This window comes from Ciconia boyciana, chromosome 1, assembly GCF_034638445.1.
Source record: "Ciconia boyciana chromosome 1, ASM3463844v1, whole genome shotgun sequence".
NCBI classification, from domain to species: Eukaryota; Metazoa; Chordata; class Aves; order Ciconiiformes; family Ciconiidae; genus Ciconia; species Ciconia boyciana.
In genome coordinates, this window is record NC_132934.1 from 28,299,436 (window position 1) to 28,317,575 (window position 18,140).

Sequence of the window (18,140 nt, forward strand, 5' to 3'; positions counted from 1 at the left end):
TGAAGGATTTGGTGCGGGGCGAATCGAGAGGAATCGGGAGCGATGCACCGAGCGGCATCCCCCGTACCCCGGGAGGGAATCAGTAAACCCCGCGGCCGTGCGTGGGGATGCGGAGGCGCTTGACCCGCGGGCGAAGGAAGCCCTCAAGGTGCGCTTGCTCCTGCCGGTCATCGTTGCTCCATGGGATTTCTGCTGCCCCCCGCGACTGACCTGATGTGGACCGAAGCGTTTCTAACATGAACTTTCTCTCTGGGATCTGGTGGTCTCTTCCCCTGGTCTTGGTCTGGGCGACCGCACCAGTCACCTCCTCATGGTGGTAAGTTGTGCAATTCCAGGAATTTTTATTTGCTCTTGGGGAAGGTGGGGTCGGATTAATTGTAAATTAAGGGAGGGGGGGGGAGCCTCTCCCTCGCAGGCTCGTACAAGCGGAGCTCGCTGCTGCCAGCTGCTCCGGTCCAGAAAGCGCGGCCTTAAAGCAAGCGGGATTAGACGGTCTCGGCATCTCCTTCCACACCCCGTCCCTGCTCCCCGGCCTCCTCCTTCGCATGAGCACAGAGCAGCTGCGAGGGCTGAGCGGGGCTGGGGGCCCGGCCCGGCCCGGCCCGGCCCGGCGGGGGCAGCGGGCACCTCCCGGCCGGCGCTGCCAGCCCTGGCCGCTGCCCCGGCGCAGCGGAGCCGCCGGAGGGAGTGGGCGGAGGGCAGGCTCGCAGGGAACACGCCCGAGGTGCGCGGATGAAGCGCTGCTGCTGGCAGCCAGCCCTCCGCGCCCCGGCGGCTCTGGGAATTGGCTGCGGCAGGGATTTTTTTTATTATTGTTATTTTTTTTCCTTCTTCCTCGCCCTCCCTGTCCCCTCCCTCCTTCAAAGTTTCTCCGCGCTGAACTGCAAGCTGCAAGTGCGAGGGGTCGAAAGCCCCGCGGGCAGCGCAGGACCCCCCTCCGAATGGTATTCGGTCTCGTTGCGGGGCGTCCCGTTGCGGGGCGTCCAAGCGAGCTGCAAAACACGTGCTGTAACGGGTTAGAATGGAAACGGAAACCTGCCCCTCCGAGTGGGGACCCCAGCCAAGCCCGGACTGAGAAGTCTTGGCCTAGAAGAGGGGTTAAACCGCTTCTTACAAACCGGGGAACACGTTTAACCTTGACACTGGCTGACGCGGAATCAAAGCCTGATTTATCATCAGACTGAGCACATTTCAATAAAATTACTATCTGTGTCCGTAGCCGTATAAACGTTATTTATTGCCGTGGCTTTTTGTCATGGTGTCTTTTAACTGCCGCTTAACTATATATATATTTTTTGAAATCGCGGCTTTAACGATTTTATGACCTTATAAAATAATGAAAATGCCAGAAAAGGACATTTTCTTCTGTTTGATCCCTTCAAAAGACACCTATAGTAGTTTGGGTTTTATAAAAGGTACCTTTCGAGGCATTTCAGGACTAATAGAGACCATCTGGGTACAGCTGGTGATGTAATTTAATTTGTGTCAAAGTTTGTTTTATTTTTTTAAGTACTGCCCGGAGCTGCGATAGCGGGGTTTGGGGTTCTCCTAAGTGCTTCACGTTATTCAAAAACACGGCATCGCGGACTAACTTTAAAGGACTTCCACCAAAAACGCCGAGGCGGCTGCAGCTCCGCATCTGCCAGAGGAAGGCTGCCGCCCGCAGACGGGGCGCCGAGGACCCCCCTCCCCCGGAGCCGGTGCCCGGGGGTCGCCGCGGGCCCCCGGCGCTGCCCTGCCCCTTCCCTCCCGCAGGTACATGGGGGCCGTGGGCTCGTCGCGGGTGATGTGCGACAACGTGCCGGGCCTGGTGAGCCGGCAGCGGCAGCTGTGCCGGCGGCACCCCGAGGCGATGCTCTCCATCGGCCGCGGCGTGGCCGCCTGGACGGCCGAGTGCCAGCACCAGTTCCGCCGCCACCGCTGGGACTGCAACGCCCTGGAGCGGGGCCAGCGCCTCCTCGGCCGCGTCCTGCTGCGCAGTGAGTCCCGCGGGCCGGGCCGGGCCGGGGCGTGGGAGCTGCCTTCCCGCGGCGTGGCGTGGCGTGGCGCGGCGCGGGAGCTGCCTTCCGGCGGGCTCGGGCGGGGCGCGCAGCCTCCGCGCCCCGGCGCAGCTCCCGCCGCGGCGCCGCCTCCCCGGCGCCTTCGGGCTGCGGGTCAAAGGGGGCTCGGGGGTCGGCGTAAGGGCTCACGGGTGGGGGCTCGGGGGTCGGCGTAAGGGCTCACGGGTGGGGGCTCGGGGGTCGGCGTAAGGGCTCACGCGGCTTTAGGGCCGGTCAGCGCGAGGGCTGGCACCGCCGGGGTGCGACCGGTAACACCGGGAGAGCAACGGCAAGCGGCGGCCCTCCTCCGGCTACCCTGGTTGCTAGCAGCGGTGAAGCTTCGTTTTACATTTCAGGAGGACGGGAAGGGGAAATGCGCTATTATCCCAGGGTCTCGCAGTCAGCAGAACGGCACATACAATGGCCAGAAGCGCTGCTTTGCTTAAAAACCCGTATCAGAGCAGAAAGACAGGGGCGAGGTTCAGAAAGGGGATTCTGGCACATTAGGGGCTGGCCCTGCAGTTCCCAACTTCTCAGTTTTTCGGTGCCTGATGGACCCCAAAACTACAAATTAAGGTCTACGGAGAAAGCGAGATGCCGGAATGCAGCAGTTGGGCGGAGGGCTTTCCAGCACAGCCCAGCCCGCATGGGGACACCGGTACTCTGGGGGGCTGAAAGGGGCAGCCCACGTCCGAACGGGATCCCAGCACCTTGGGATTGCAGACGACAACCCCTTCCACAGGCCGGTTCCTGCTGGAGCATTTCCCCGGGAAAGCGCCGGGGCAGGGTGCAGTCCCACCAGGGCTGTGCTGCCTGCAAGGTGTGGAGCGAGGTGTGGGGTCTGTGCCCGTGCCGGGCAGCGCTGCCCTCCAGGCCCTCAGCCCTCTGCGGGGGGTGCCACAGCCAGTCCCTCAGATCTGGGTCCGGGGGGAGAGATAAGCGGGGACACATCTGATAGGGGTGAGCCAGGCTTGGCAGACCCTGAGCAGCTGAGGACTACAATGTGCTTCCCACCCAGAGGGAGGATGGTTAAGCAGGGTGTTGTTGCCATCTAAAAGTTGGACTAAGGCATCTAGTGAGTCTTCAGACAGCTTAGATGGTCCTTTTGACTCAAAGAAAGGGCTGAGATCTGTTACCGTACCAGGATGTCCTTACCCAAGAGATAAACGTGCTGACATGCTTCTAAGCTGCAGCTCTTTTCACCAAATGCCACACTTGGGCGCACGGCCGTGGCATGCAGCTGGTGGGGCTGGCCATGCCCTGGCACTTGTGTCCCTGGGATGTCCCTGGCGCCCTTGGAGAACCTCTCCAGGCTGCAAGCAGTGTGGCACCTGCAGGGAGAGGAGGAGGAAAGTACCCCAGGGCCATTGCCCCAGCAGTGGGGATGGGGAGGAGGATAGGAGACACTGGGCCCACTTATCCAAGCAGTGGGATTTCATCTGTGGAGCAACATTTGGTGCCAGGCTCAGCTGCTGGTGAGCAGTTGGTTCCCCAAACCAGCTTCATGTTCCCTTAGCAATTATTTGTGAGTAACCAGTAACGTCACCCATCAGCTGAAGTTTTCGATGAGGTTTGTCTGACATTCAGGAAAACATGTCTAGCAGAATATGGCCTAATTCTGATGAGGCCATTTCATAAAAAAAGTAAAAATGCAGTTTTTCCAAAAGTGAAGTTTTCACTGTTGGCTCATGGGTGAGAATTAAGGTGTCAGGCTTCTGAGCTCTACACTGAGCCTGATCAGGCAGCAATTGCGATGGGAAATGTAGCTTGATATTGCTCTAATTTGAAATGAAATGGTTTTGTTTAGTTTAATAAACTCAAATGAAACACTTTTCTTCCAACGACATCAAGTGTTTCTTTTTAATTAACGCTTTAAAAAGTTTTGCTGGTTCTGAATATGTTTTCTCAGAAATCAGCCTTCAAAAGAGCATGATTTGTAACAAGCCACAGTATCCCCTGCCTGATTTTGAAGGCAGTGTATGGAAGGCAGGGTTTGCCCAGTCCTTTTGCAAGCTTTTAGTTGCCATTTGCCAAAGGTTTGCACAGTGCACAGAAGTCTAGGGCCCATTGCCATTTGAAACATCTAGATGCTACCGGAATATAAATACTAAATAATAAGTTATATGGTGTAATGCTGCCCCTACAATAAAATCACAGATAACATTCTCTCTTTAGGGTCCCACTTTACTGCGCTAGTATTACTTAAGGCTTACAAGTCCTCTGAATGGGGGTCTCTCGCTGCTGGTAGCCTCAGATACTGCACAAAAATGTACTTCTCTTTCCATGCTAAAAACTTTAAAAATATTTAAGTATCCCATTATCGTAAATAGAGTTGTGCCAATATATGACAGCTCTGTATTGTAAATTACTACCTCTTATAATAAACTTAAGCGATGACTGCATTGAAATACATACCCGATAGCTTAAGAGTGGGCATAGTCTAGAAATGCAGATAACCTTTGGTATAATAAAGTATCTTCGTTAAGAGAAGGGAAAACTGCCTGCCCAGCTGGCATGTGGAAGTCACAGCTGCCAGGCCAAATCCTGCCTCAGGCATGACACAAGCAGTGCCATTGATTTAATGGAACTTGTTTGTGTGAATTACCTTTACTGGGCTTGGTTCTAGGCAGAAAACCTAAATTTATTTTCAGAAAATAACACCCAAGATTTCTCCCTACCACCTTTTAAGCAGGAAAGTTTATTCCAAGTGCTGCAGAAGAGGAAAAGCTAGTTTCTGGAGCTATTTGCAGTATTTTGCAATGTACGTGTTGTTCCAGTGTCCCTATTTAATAACTTTTTAAATCTATCTCTGAGATAGCACTTCATATATTTTCCTAAATCGATGAAACACGATAGAAATACCAGCTGTCCTATTCACATATCTGTACAAAACAACTAATCCATGAAAGTATATTAATCAATATCAGAAGCACACATTTAATGTTTTCCAACTCTAACACTATATTGATGAGCTTTTACCAGGGAGGGGTCCAAGTTTAAGCCATGACTAATTCTGGCTCCAGGGAATGTGTGATTTCAGCCCAGTTTTATCTTTTGCTCAGCAAAAAAGTCCAGGCTAAATGGCTGGAGTTAGGATAGCCACTCAAACTAACTACCCCAATGGTTTTTAAAGCAATTTTTTTTGTTTCAGGTAGCCGGGAATCTGCTTTTGTACATGCCATCTCCTCCGCTGGAGTTGTTTTTGCCATCACCAGGGCGTGTAGCCAAGGGGAGCTGAAATCCTGCTCCTGCGATCCCAAGAAGAAGGGCTCTGCCAAGGACAGCAAGGGCCATTTTGACTGGGGTGGCTGCAGCGATAACATTGACTACGGCATTAAATTTGCCAGAGCCTTTGTGGATGCCAAGGAACGGAAAGGAAAAGATGCAAGAGCACTGATGAACCTTCACAACAACAGGGCTGGAAGGAAGGTGGGTGCCCATCCAACAGATGCCTGGAGATGCTCTCAGTGAGCTCTCATGGGTCTGGGGCAGGTAACAGTTGGCCCTTGCTGACTGGTCTCAGCAGTTAGGAAGAAGTGTGGGATGAGCAGGAGCCTGAGATGCTGTTTCTGTCTCCCTTGGAGGTTCCGAGATCTCCAAATAGACTGAGTGCAACTGCTTAACAGTGCTCCCGTCTGAGTCAGTTCAGTGGCTCCTTCTGTGGGAAGGTAAGCCTGAGCCCAAGTCGTTGCAGGATCAGTTTGGATGGAGGTTTTGGTTTGAGCCTAATCCTTATATATGGAAGAGTTTTACTTCTGGTTAATAGAGAATAGAAATTCCTAAGGGAGGCTGAAGGCCACACTGAAGAACAGGCTTGACAAGAGCAAATTCAAAATAGCATTGGAGAAAAAAACCATCCTGACCATTCCTGTATGTGTACAGTAAACTGGAACACGAAATAAGCAGAGATAAAATACAATTACTTCACTTTTTAAGAAAATAAATCCAAAATACATGTCCCTCCAAAAGGTGTTGGCCTTGGGACATGACCTGCTCTAAACAAAACCCTTCTCTAAACATTGCATGAAAATACCATTCCTGAATTTCAACAAGAAGAGTCTTTACTTTTTTTATTGTAGGTGAGTAGAAGGACTAGTTGCCAGGCGTATCGCCCACTGCTGGTGCAAGGGCTGAGGAATACATGCACTCACATTTTGTAGTGGTAGCTGTAAAGAATAAGAATAGTGCACAAAACTGGAATGCACTGTTTCATTATTCAAAACATATTCAAAATTTGCTACATCCACGACATCTGAAATAATACAGAAAAATATTTTATAGTGCTAGATCAAGCACTTCTAAAACGATTCGTAGGCACTTCTTGTTTCTTGTCTTGGGTTTTCCTTAACCTATATTCAGTAGGAAGTAAATTGTTCATATTCTGATCTTTTTGTATTAAAAATTTCCCTTTATAAACTGTAAAATTCTTCTATATTAACTAGCCCTTATTAGAAGAAAAGATCCAATTTTAATGAATTGTACTGCAAGTAGATGATTTTTCTGATAAATCTTTCTCCTTCAACATCTTTCCTCCACCTGTTTATTACCAGCAGGTGTAATTAATATGTAACATAGACAGATGAGGCTGTTCAGATCAGTGATATGCATATGCAATACTATGGCTGTATTTATGTTACTGTCCAAAAGAGACTGCAGTCTGCAACACAAGCAAAGACTTTATAGGGGTGAATTAGCTCTATGCTGGGAAGTCCTTTCTGAAATAGTTGAGTATCTTAGTTTAAAAAAATACATATGCCAAATAATAAGACAGTATTGGTAAGCAGGTAGGTGTTTTAGGAAAAGATCAAGGGACTTTAATAAATGTATTCGATTAAAAATAGCCAACACATTCTCATAGGCTCTAGGGCCTGCTTTATAGAAAGGGATGCTGTTTGGTATCCCCAGTGCCACAGTGTAGGTTTAGCTTTGCAGGGATCTCACTACCTCAGCCCGCCCACAGGCCTGGCACTCGGATCTGGGTAAGACTAGCTGTGCCCTCGGCTTTTTCTCACACCCAAAAGGGGTGTTGATAGGTTTCTTTTAAAAGCAGACTATTCAGATTTTACTAATTTAAAAATACATAGAAAAAATATTTATAATATTCCTATATGAATCATACAAAATAATATGCTGTGTATCACTATACAAACATCACTGACAAAAAAAATGTCCTGCATTCCTATGTGCTTCTTCCACTATTCCAGCAAGTTGTTTTAAATGTACAAGTAGTTAAACTGATTTCTACTCAGATAATTAAAACCAAGCATCTGCTTAAATTCCAGTTTTGTGATAGTACCATTGGCAATGAAGTGGGGCTGTGGGAATGTCAGTGACTTATTTGAAGCAGTCATATCGTTTACAAGTTGGAAAGAAAATTAAAAGTACTTTGGTTTTATAACGCATTCTCGCTTTATTACTAAGTGCTTGACTGAAAAATGCTGCCCCACTGTGCATCAGTCTCACTTCTAACCATGGAGCTTTCCTCTCTCTTGCCTTCCTCCCATGATGCTGTTCCTCTTGTACAAACTCCAAAATGTTCATATTTCATGAACCCTTAAGGCATAATATTTATAGATCAAATGTCCATGTCTTCAGAATTAGGAATTAATTATTTATTGTATATGAACCCATCTGTTGTTCTCCAACATCATACAGATAGCTTAAATGTCTGAGATTAAGCTGAAATGGCTTTAATGCTATCCAGACGTTAAATTAATGATGAAGGTGATCTCTCCAGTGCAAGCTAATGAAGGTCTTATTCTAAAATGTTTGTTAAAAGGTTTATAAGCATTTTTAAAATACTGTATTTTAAAACTTCGCATAGATCTGTTGCCTAGCCCAGGTACGATGCTTTGCACAGTCTCTGTAAAAATCATTTAAATATGAAATGCTTATGAATTTCTGGGCAATATTTGAAACACTATTCAGGGCAAAGGGCAACTTCATGAAGGCGAGCTAGAGAGGGTCAGCGTGGCGATGCTTCAGCTGGAATGATGGGGAAAGGGGGTACCTTCACCTACCAAGGGGCTGAGTGATTCCGCCCGTTTCCCAGATCGTTTCCTCCTGTCCAGTCTGTGTCCTCGCGTTATGGACCATCTCGATCCTGGGGATGACTGGCAGGAGCGGGGAAGGTAAGCCCACCAGCCAGAGGATTGTGTGTGCGGTTGAGTCAAGCAACCAGAGCAGACCAACCATGTGGGGTGACTTGATGCTACCAGTGGGTGTCACTACAGACCGTGATTTGGAGACCCATTGCAAGCCTGGCCATTACAGGATGAATGGAAAAGGGCTGAGAAGCATAAATTACAGTTTGTTTTACCTGTGTATATTTTACTGCGTTTCTAAACAGGCCGTGAAGCGGTTTTTGAAACAGGAGTGCAAATGTCACGGTGTGAGTGGATCATGCACTCTAAGGACCTGTTGGCTGGCCATGGCAGACTTTAGGAAAACAGGAGATTATCTGTGGAAGAAATACAATGGAGCGATTCAGGTGGTCATGAATCAAGATGGCACGGGTTTCACTGTGGCTAATAAGAGATTTAAGAAGCCAACTAAGAATGACCTGGTATACTTTGAAAGCTCTCCAGACTACTGTATCAGGGACAGGGATGTAGGTAAGCCTCTATTGTTACACGTGAATGGTTTTATTTCAGACATTTCTACTTTGAAGGTCAAAAATTATCATTATTATTGAGTGTGTGTGTGTGTGTGTATATACATATCTATAAATCCATGCATGTAACCAGCAAGAAACAGGCAGGAAGATGTTTTGGAGGGACAGCTCTGTACAAGAACAATAGCTCCTCGATGTCCCTAGATGTATGACAGCCAGTTGTTCTAATATAGTTCAGCAGTTTCTTCCAGATGCTATGGAGCCCTGGTGACACTGCAAGGCAAAAGCTGCTTTTAGGACAAGTTTGAGTTATGCTCTGAGGCAGGTCCATACCGTATGCGGCCACGTACATGCTTGTGTCACACAGGTCACTCCAGAGCTGCCAGATGTAACTACAGCAGCCTCTAGTCCCCTGATATCCCTATGATACCACCGCCCGTTGCATTGCTTCTCTTCCATATTGTCATGCTACCGCTGCAGACTCCCAAGAGACCAGTGTCCTCCTTTATCTGCACATTCCCCGCAGCTCACTGTTGGACCATGGACCCCCTGGCTGTAGACACACCTCTCCCCATCGGTAATGTGGGAGGTACAGCAGCTTGGTGCAAACCATGCTTGCACCACTCAATGCAGCTGTCGGTAATGTGGTGGAAGGCAGCTGGAGGACGTGCAGGCAGATGACAGAATAGAGGTTGGTGGGGCACAGCACACTGCGTCAAGTGACACAGCTGTTTATTCCTCTTTACAAGACCATGTTGGCTCCTTCCATGGTAACCATCGCATTTTCTGAAGAGTTGTGCCAGCCCCAGTGGGAAGACGTAAAGTTTCAGGGCTGCTACTAACACTGAAGTTTTCTGCTGTCAGAGATTTCAATAGAGACACACTGAACGGTGTTACAGGATTCAAGGCATTGCCAGGCACCAGGAATCCTGCTAACGGTTCTTGACCTGTGTATAGTTATTTCCTGATGTGGCAATTGAAAACTAGCAACCAGAAAACCAGAAATTTGGAAAAGAGAGCCAGACTGAGTAATGTATGAAAGATGTTGTGGAACCAATTAATAGGTTGTATAACATACCAGATTGCACCCGTTATGACATATCTGTAAGTATCTGGATAGCAAGGCAGCTCAACTCTTTTTGGCACCGCTGTGTATTTACAATCCAAGTTTACTTGGAATAAGCATTGCAAAACAACTGTACTTAAATAAGAACAATATGTGAAATCCTGGTCATGTACTATTGACTCTAGTGAACCCAGAATTTCATCCAGTACGCTTATGTTTTACAGTATTTCTGGTTAGTTGAGTAGTCAAGGTAATTTTAAATGTTATTTATGGCTTTTGCAGGTGATGCGTATTACCTGCACAAGCACGTTGTTCCTTGAACAGTGACCGATACTGTAAAGTCTAATACTTTAATCCAGGTGAATAAATGGGTATATTGTGGCATTGTGCAGAGACTAACTTTGCAGACTAGGATTTATTCAAAACTATTCCTCAAAGTTGCCTCGTTCATTGTAAAACCCATGATTTCTTTCCCCCAAAAAGGAGAGCCCGTACACAAACCAAATCTATGTCGACAAGCCATTTAATAATCTCTTTGTACTAAGCCTAATCTCATCTGTCAGTCTTGTTATCGTGGAGGAGTGGACATTTTTCACCGCAGTGTATTACATGCGCTTCCCTGATGCTGTCAAGCCTGCCAGAGATGGCAGAGTCTGACACGTGCTTTGGCTCAGCTCAAGATAAGGCTGCGGATGAGGCGGTGTTTCTTTGCTGCCCAGAATTCAGAGAATGTGGCTGTTTGGAAGAGCGCATTTTTGGCAAGCTGCAGTAAACCATTAGCAGGATGCGGGATGCCCTGCTGCTTGCATGGAGCAAAGAAAGAATCAGATGAACAAAAACTGATCTGGCTTTGAGAGAGGTAATTTCGGCAGCGGAGCAGCATTTTTTCTTAATTACCTTGGGTTTGCCCTGTTGAGCGCTCCAGAGTGTCAGCCCTGTTAAATGACTGGAAACGAAATGAGATTATGGAAGTCTGAGTTTGGAAATAGGTGGGGAGCATCTCAGCGTCAGCTAAATGTAATACCACAGCGCTTTAGTATGTCCTTGAATACAGTTCTGCCTTTCATTCTCTGGGGAATTCAAGCAATTTAGTGCTTCAGGAAAAAAAAAAAGCATATCTAGAGATTGGTTAGTATTGAGACTGAATGAAGGGTTCCCAGAGCAAACCTTATGAAGCACCTTATGAAGCATCATGACTTGACCAGGAGACAGCTTCACAAACTGTAAAATGACCAAGCCAGTGTCCTCTGTGGCTTGGGCATGCTAACACATACGAACCAGAAAATTAAAGGTGCTCAGGGGTTGTATCATCAGCGGCCTATCCAAAAAACTATGCATCTCATCTTCTGCTGCTGGGGCTTTTACTGGTGGCTCTTCTCTCTGGTGGCAGGCAGCCACTGGAGTGTGCTGGGACTGAATACACCCCACTGGGTCTGGCAGTCTGTCTGGGGGAGGCAGCTGGTCATACATGCAAGAATCACCCCTACAAAGTGAAAAATGTGGTGGTGGTGTTATTTTTTTCCTAGAAGGAAAAGAGGATTCATTGCTTTTGGGAGTGAGATAATATGTGGAAAACACTAATAGCAACTCAATAGCAAGAGAACGTAATAACCTGACCACCTCTTGTCTAGCATTAAGATTTCATGGCTTTTAGAAAAGGACCAAAGGAAGATTTTCAGAAGTGTTCAGAATTCACTTAACTCTGCTCATGTGGATGCTGAAATAATTTTTACTCACAATTTTGTACTCATAATTCAATAGAAACAGAGGTAGGACATCCCAGAGGGCTTTTGAAAATCTTGTCATGAACTTACAGATTTTGCCACACTTTGCATGGTCTTCCCTTATATTATCATAAATTTCCAGCTCCCAAAACCAATACAAGCATTCCCAGGACTACACAGGAGGAGAAACCTGTTGGAAATGCTAAAGCTGTGAAGGAAATTAAAGTGGCGGCTACACAAGTGGCAGTCCCGCTGTAGCACGTACTCTCTTACCTTGAATGTGTAACTTCACCTCCAAAATGCTCTAAAAAAACTCTTGCTTGTCTGATAATAAGCTTCTGTTAGAAGCATTTTAAGTTTTGAAAGATTGCTATTTGACCATCCATGCAGGCTAGGTTGACTGAAAGCTGTTGCAAGTTTATCATGCTTTGAATGTGCCGGTGGACAAGCAGAGGCTGCTTTAGGAATAGACATATGAGCAGCCGTAGCGTGGGCATCACCAGCTTGCTGGCTGAGCTTCCATTACAGGCCGTTGTTTGTAGAGACTACTGAAGCAGTGTAATGTCTTCCTACAAAAGACAACATTTTAGAACAGGTTTATTAAAAATTAACTTGTACAGAGCAACCAAAAAACTTAGGCAGTGTTTGAGTGAAGCCTATTCCTGCAGGGAGACCCCCACCAAAGTGTGTAGAGCAAGCTGAGCTCAGCTACGTGTGTTGAGGTGGTGCGTATGAGTGAGGAGGTTGCTTCCCCAAGCATGGACACCAAGGTGGAGGTGGTGGGTGAGCGGCAGGATGGCGTTGGTGAGCACATGTTCACTGTTCACAACTGTTCTGGTAGCAATAAGACTTTGGCCATGTGGAGGTGCTGGTGGAGCAGAGGCAGGTTGTGTCTACATGGAGATGGTCTCGAGCTGCTGCAGCAGTCCCTCAGGACGTGCTGTAAACCCAAGTGCTTCAAGTCGTTCCTAGGTTTCTCTCAACACTCACCTGGTCCCATTTGGGCGCTGTCAAAGCCGGTGTTGCTGCCTTTGCCTGCGCGTAGGGTGTGGGTTGTGTGCCTGGATTGCGGTGGCCGTCTCCTGTGTCCCCAACAGGCAGACACGGTGCTGCAGCTGGGTCTGAGGACCCTCCACACCTAGTCTCCTGGTGGAAAGCCCTGTGGAGATGCAAGTGCAGTGCTACGAGCAGCCCCCAGGAGCTGCGCATTGGGTGATAAACCACATGCCCAGGGTGACCTGCTTTGGGCCCTTCACAGGATTATTTTCGTGTTAATTTATTCCCCCTGCTGCCCCATGTAAGCCATTTGCTGCATTTTTGAGATGAATGAGGCCAAGTCTGGAGTGAAAGAAAAATGTGAAATTAAAGTGTAGCCTGCAGAGTATTGATGTTGGGCAAGATGTGTTAGTACTTGAGGTATGTAACCCATGGAGGGAAACCAATCCTGATCTATGTCAAAAACTTCTCACTGAGGTTAGCCGCATACAGGCAGTCCCTGTGCAACTTCTTGGCCCATATCTCCCAATTTACGCATTGCAGACATGTTGGGTGCAGTCCCAGCCCCGTGCAAGCTGACGGTGCAGCTTGCGATGACTTCCATCAGGGCAGCTCTCCTCCAAGCACCGTCTGGCAAGGGAGCAGCGCAATCGTCCCAAGAGCCTCTGGCTGCTGAGAGGTTATGACAGCTATCAGTGGCTATGGAAATTAGAGCGAGATGCATTTGCTCTAAACTGAATCTGGATAAGCTGTTTTTATCAGCACATTGCTGTCTCTTCGTTGCTGGCCTGGGAAATCCCAGCCCCTCTGGATAAGTCTGTCTCCGGCGTGCACTGCCTGTCCTCTCTAGCCCTGCTGTACCGAGGTGTTGTACTTGAAACACGTGAATGTTTCTTGTTTGAAAAGTAGCTTCAGAGCTACTTTAAATGTGAATATTTCCTTTTTTTTTTTCCCCCCAAACGCTTGTGTGGAAACTAGTTTATTGTTGTCAGGGGGTTCACTGCTTTTTTTTTTTTTAGGTGAAAGTCAAGTAATGAACGTTATTGCTTGAAGCCAGATTTTTAATCAATAGAAATAGAAGGGAAAATCTCACGTTATAAAGGAATAAATACATTTTAGTGCTTTAGGAATGGGAAAAAAATATTTTTCAATTTACCACAGGTTTGCTTAAGAAAACAACTGCAAACCAAGAACAAAGGGTGTGATGTACGGGCCATAAAGCTGGCAGTATTAAAAGCTGTGGATGTTTTGGCAGGTATAATGTTGTGTGTCGGCATGGCAATTCCAACACTTGAAATAAAAACAAAGAGGTTGCACGAAAACTTTTGACAAGTTAGAACATACTCCTGCCTCTTAAGTGATGAGGAGGTGCATTACAGGTAGCAGGCAAAGCTCAGAAAGCTCTGCTGTATTTTGTTTAGTGTCTTCTGTTGTCTTCATCACCTGGGTACGTGAGTGCCCCCAAGGAGCGCAGTGACTTGCCTGCCTGCTCGCTGTCAGTTATTGCTCATTTTCTTTCTCATGAGAGAAGTCACAGAGATGCTGAAGATGCTGTTTGAACTTTTCAAAACCGTTGGTTTCGCTCAGAAACTAAGCCTTTATATGAGCCTGTTTTCTCTTTCGGCATGTTCTGTGGATAATTTAGTCTCCTCTCCTAGTGGCGTAGTAAATGTTGATGTTGTATTGTGGGCAGTATCAGATGATACTGGCTTCTGACTATCTGTTAGGGGTTGAAATCATTTTCGTTTTGAAGTCAGTGGCAAAACTCCCATTGAAACCAGCAGGCATATCCCGCTCAGGGTGTCCTTCGCTGCTGTGCAGTTTCCCAAACATCTGGAAATGAGAACTTTGGAGTGGGAAACTAACCTGTGCCTCGGCTGAGGAATGCGGTCAGACCTTCCCGGGGCAGCTCCTGCACCTCATCACAGCCGGGCGTGATGCCCCGTGCCTGGCCACACGCGGAGGGGGACGTGGGGTCTTCCTTCCACCCCAGCAGCCAGGCGGCATGGCCCCGCTCTGCTCCTGGTCCTGCTCTGCTCCTGGCTCTGCTCCTGGTGTGCCGAGCAGAGAGCGGCTTTGCTTTGCCTCCGCTGGAGGAGCGACGCCTGGCCGGCCGCCGTGCAACGGTGGCACAGCGAAGGCTATCGAGTGTCCAGCTTGTTTCACACAAACCACACACAGAGAGCAAAGCACCAAGTGGTTTGAAATCTAACCCAAAGCACGGTTGTTGGAGATTATTGTCCTAGACATGCTGCGTTACACAGCCCAGGCACTCCAGGACTTTGGGCCTGAGCCCCGTCAGCGGGGTAAAGCAGCACACAGAGCAAGGAAGGTGAGGGGGAGCCCATGCAGGGAGGTAAGCAGGAATTCACACCAAATTCCTGGCACAGAATGTTCATCATATGAGTCGCAAGTTTGGCCTTTGTACCTTTTTTTTGTCTGAGCAGAGATGGCAGGACAAGCGCCTATAAAAGTGGTTATTCAGTTGTATTTTGCACAGTCTGGGATGCGATGGATATTGCTGTGGGCTGACACAAGCACCAGCACTTACGTTCAGATGTTCCAGCTGTTTGCACAGCGTTGTGGATGGGGGAGAATGTGGTAGCCAGGAAGCAGGGTTTCGTTTGTTTTCTGCCACGGGCTTCCTACGGGACCACAGGTGGATCACGTAGCTCTGCATCCTCCTGACTCCTCAGCCCTGCCTAGATCGGGGGCACCGGGGGCCACTGGAAGTCTCTCTCCCCCAGCGCAGAGTGATTCCTGGAGAAAGGATCTGGGAAAGGCCTTTTGGCATCACTGCTTTGCCCGATGTGCTGGTTGCCCCGGTGCAGCTGGCCCTGCAGGGAGAGCTGCGCGGCAGAGGGCTTGCTAGGGGTGATGTGCGCCCGAGTGGGTCGTTGCTGGTGGTACTTCTCCTCCTCCTCCCCGGGACCCCCTGCACTGGGATTCAGGTGCCATCACTGGCTGTGGGGACAGGAGACCGGGAGTTACTGCTGGCTCCCTGTGCAGGGCTTGTCCGATGCAACACGTCACTGGTTTTTACATCCATGTGAGGTGCTCCCCAAAAAAGCAGAAACTTACTTTAAAGTGCTGTTCAGCTGCCTCCCCACAGAGCTACATGCTACACAGAGCACTGGTCTGTGGGCACCAGCGTGAGGCGGCTTGGACCCCGAGGAGATCTGGGATTTATCAGACTGCAGGTGCAGGAGCCCATCTTGGCTCTGTTCAGCATGCCTTCTCCTCTGTCTGCCTTTTCCCTTTCAGGTGGCTCAGCAGGTCTCCACTTGGCCAGTGCCACAGCACCTTTGTGGCTCAGGACCCCTGAACCTGGGCCGGTGTCTCTGCCGTCGGCAGCAGCGGGCAAGCAGCTCCCGGGGCAGGTGGTCGGGGTGGCTGTGGGCACCCGCTGAACCCAGGGTGTAGGTGGCCACGCAACATCCTTCTTCTGCTCTGCCCGCAGCAGACCTGGACCAGCAATTTGATATTGAAGCTTTCCAGGTGTATATTTCTACCCAACGAATATTTAAATACTTAAATAAATAAAAGGAATGTAGGCTATGGGAGAGAAGGCTGAGATGTCTTCTAGGGACTGAAACACTTCTCCGGGGCAGCAGTTGAAGCCTGTCCTGACTTAGATGCAGAAAGAGCAAAACATGCCCCACCGTGGCTAAGAGGCTAAATTACATATTGGTCCCATGAAAAACCACAGTCCAAGAAGGTGACTTTACTCAAGTGCCTGAGAGCACTCGTTGCCCCAGGGTGTGGGCCCAGGCCTGACACGATATGAAGTCTCCCTGGTGCTGGGGACAGTAGAGGATGGAGGAACAACAAATACTTTTATGTTGTGAAGTGCTTCAATACAGCAGCGGTGGTATATACAACCATAAGTACCTCATAGGGGGAAAACAAAAGAAAATTAGAATTTATGCAGCTTAGATTTTTAATAATTACAGATTAATTACAGCTGAAGTTTTATTAATTAAGATTGGTTTGCTATCCTAGCTCATGCAAATTTGAATTAATGTCTGCATGTATTTTTTTTCTTTAAGAAGGTAAATTGTTCGTATTTGATGTACACCTGTGAATACACTTTGTAAAATGTTTCCAGTTAATTTAATGACCACAGTCGACATTTAGGGAATCTCATTTTGGCCAAGAACAGAAGAATGGAGCTATAATCAGGTTTAGGGAAAATGTCAGAACAATGTTCATCTCATGGATATACCATGGATTTATACTAGCAATACATCAGAAATTAGGTGAAATAATGAGTATTCATGAAGTTTTCAGATGGATAATAATAATCTGTCAACAGCTGTGGTATAGATATGAAAGTGAACCGTAAGATAAGTTTGTATTAGATGAGCAGCAGCTCCCATGTGGTAGAGTAGCTGTTTGGGCTAAGATATGCCTTAAAGAGCCATTTTGTGCCATGTGGAGATGGGCAGAGTCATTTCTGCCACTCCAGAGAAATTGTAAGATCATGAAGAGGTGGGGTATGTTCTCCTACCCCTCGTTCTGCCCACAGCAGGCTGTAATTTATTTTCTCCTAATCTCCGTCGAGAAAGAGGAGAACCACCCTTGGTACTTACCCTGCAGTGATGAGAGGTGCACAGAGCAGCCACTCTTCAGCTGCCACCTGAACTGGTGGACACAGAGGCCATGGGTGGACGCGGCGGTGATGCCGAGTGGTTGGGGTGGTTCTGTGCTCACTTCTGCAAAGACTTTAACCACCAGCAGCATGGTTACTCTGCCCAGCATGTCCATTGCAGCCACCAAATTTAGCAGTCTCTTTCCCAGGCCTCCCCTGCCCACCCGGAGCTCCCCTGCAAAGCCCATGAGCTCCTGAGCACCACGGGGGTGCTCCTCCTGGGCCCCCATTTCACACAGCCCTGGGGGACTGGACGCAGGGGCAGGAGGGGGCTGCATGACTGCCCCAGGAAGGGTGTCTGCTCACTGGAGAGGAAAGAGGTGCTACAGAAAGATGAAGCAAGGCACGATGATACTAACAGAATTGGGCAGAGCCTAGGAGTATTTGGTCCATTTCCTTCTCATCTCCAAAGCTGATTCCAGGATAAATTTGAGAGCAATTTTACCTTATTATAGGCATTTCTCTGGCTTGATATTGAATCCCAGGTGATGAATGTTGAAGGATCAAATACATTGCAAATTATGGCTCCTATACCTATTTTTATATGATTTCTGTCCTTCCTTAAAATCCACCTCTTGACCTTTCCTGCATTTCCTTTGTAGGGTCCCTTGGGACAGCTGGCCGGGTTTGTAACCAAACCTCCCGTGGCATGGACAGCTGTGAAGTGATGTGCTGCGGGAGAGGCTACGACACCTCCCGCGTTAGCAGAATGACAAAATGCGAGTGCAAATTCCACTGGTGTTGTGCTGTGCGCTGCCAGGACTGCCTAGAAGTGGTAGATATTCACACCTGCAAAGCGCCAAAGAGCGCTGGCTGGATCTCCCGGACATGATGCACAGGCTACTGATGCTTGAGGACCACAGCCTTTGCCCTTCCTGGTCCGTGCAGGGAATGTGTCCGAGGTCTTCTCTACTTTTACGCCCGTTTTGCCTTTGTCTTTCATTGCACAGAAGCTGCTGAATAATTAATACAAACTCTGCAGCATTTACTTCCCATTTCTGCATGACAGTGTTGTCGCGGAGTTGTCTGTGCATAAACTGATGCAGCTCTG

General features: G+C 48.3%; 1 protein-coding gene across 1 annotated transcript; it reads left to right on the forward strand.

The window, feature by feature from the left end:
* The first annotated feature begins 221 nt into the window (after positions 1-221).
* WNT2 (Wnt family member 2) lies at positions 222-17,921 on the forward strand. The gene is made up of 5 exons (XM_072871822.1): positions 222-316; positions 1,756-1,979; positions 5,191-5,468; positions 8,389-8,653; positions 17,692-17,921. Exons 1-5 carry the CDS (start codon positions 237-239, stop codon positions 17,919-17,921), a joined length of 1,077 nt encoding a protein of 358 aa, XP_072727923.1. The 5' UTR covers positions 222-236.
* Positions 17,922-18,140: the final 219 nt, after the last annotated feature.

Excerpts from the sequence above, each read along its gene's own strand:
- WNT2 (XM_072871822.1), top strand. The coding sequence starts at position 237 with ATGAACTTTCTCTCTGGGATCTGGTGGTCTCTTCCCCTGGTCTTGGTC. Across the intron at positions 1,980-5,190 it reads CGGCCGCGTCCTGCTGCGCA|GTAGCCGGGAATCTGCTTTT; the intron begins GTGAGTCCCGCG and ends TTTTTGTTTCAG. Across the intron at positions 5,469-8,388 it reads ACAACAGGGCTGGAAGGAAG|GCCGTGAAGCGGTTTTTGAA; the intron begins GTGGGTGCCCAT and ends GTTTCTAAACAG.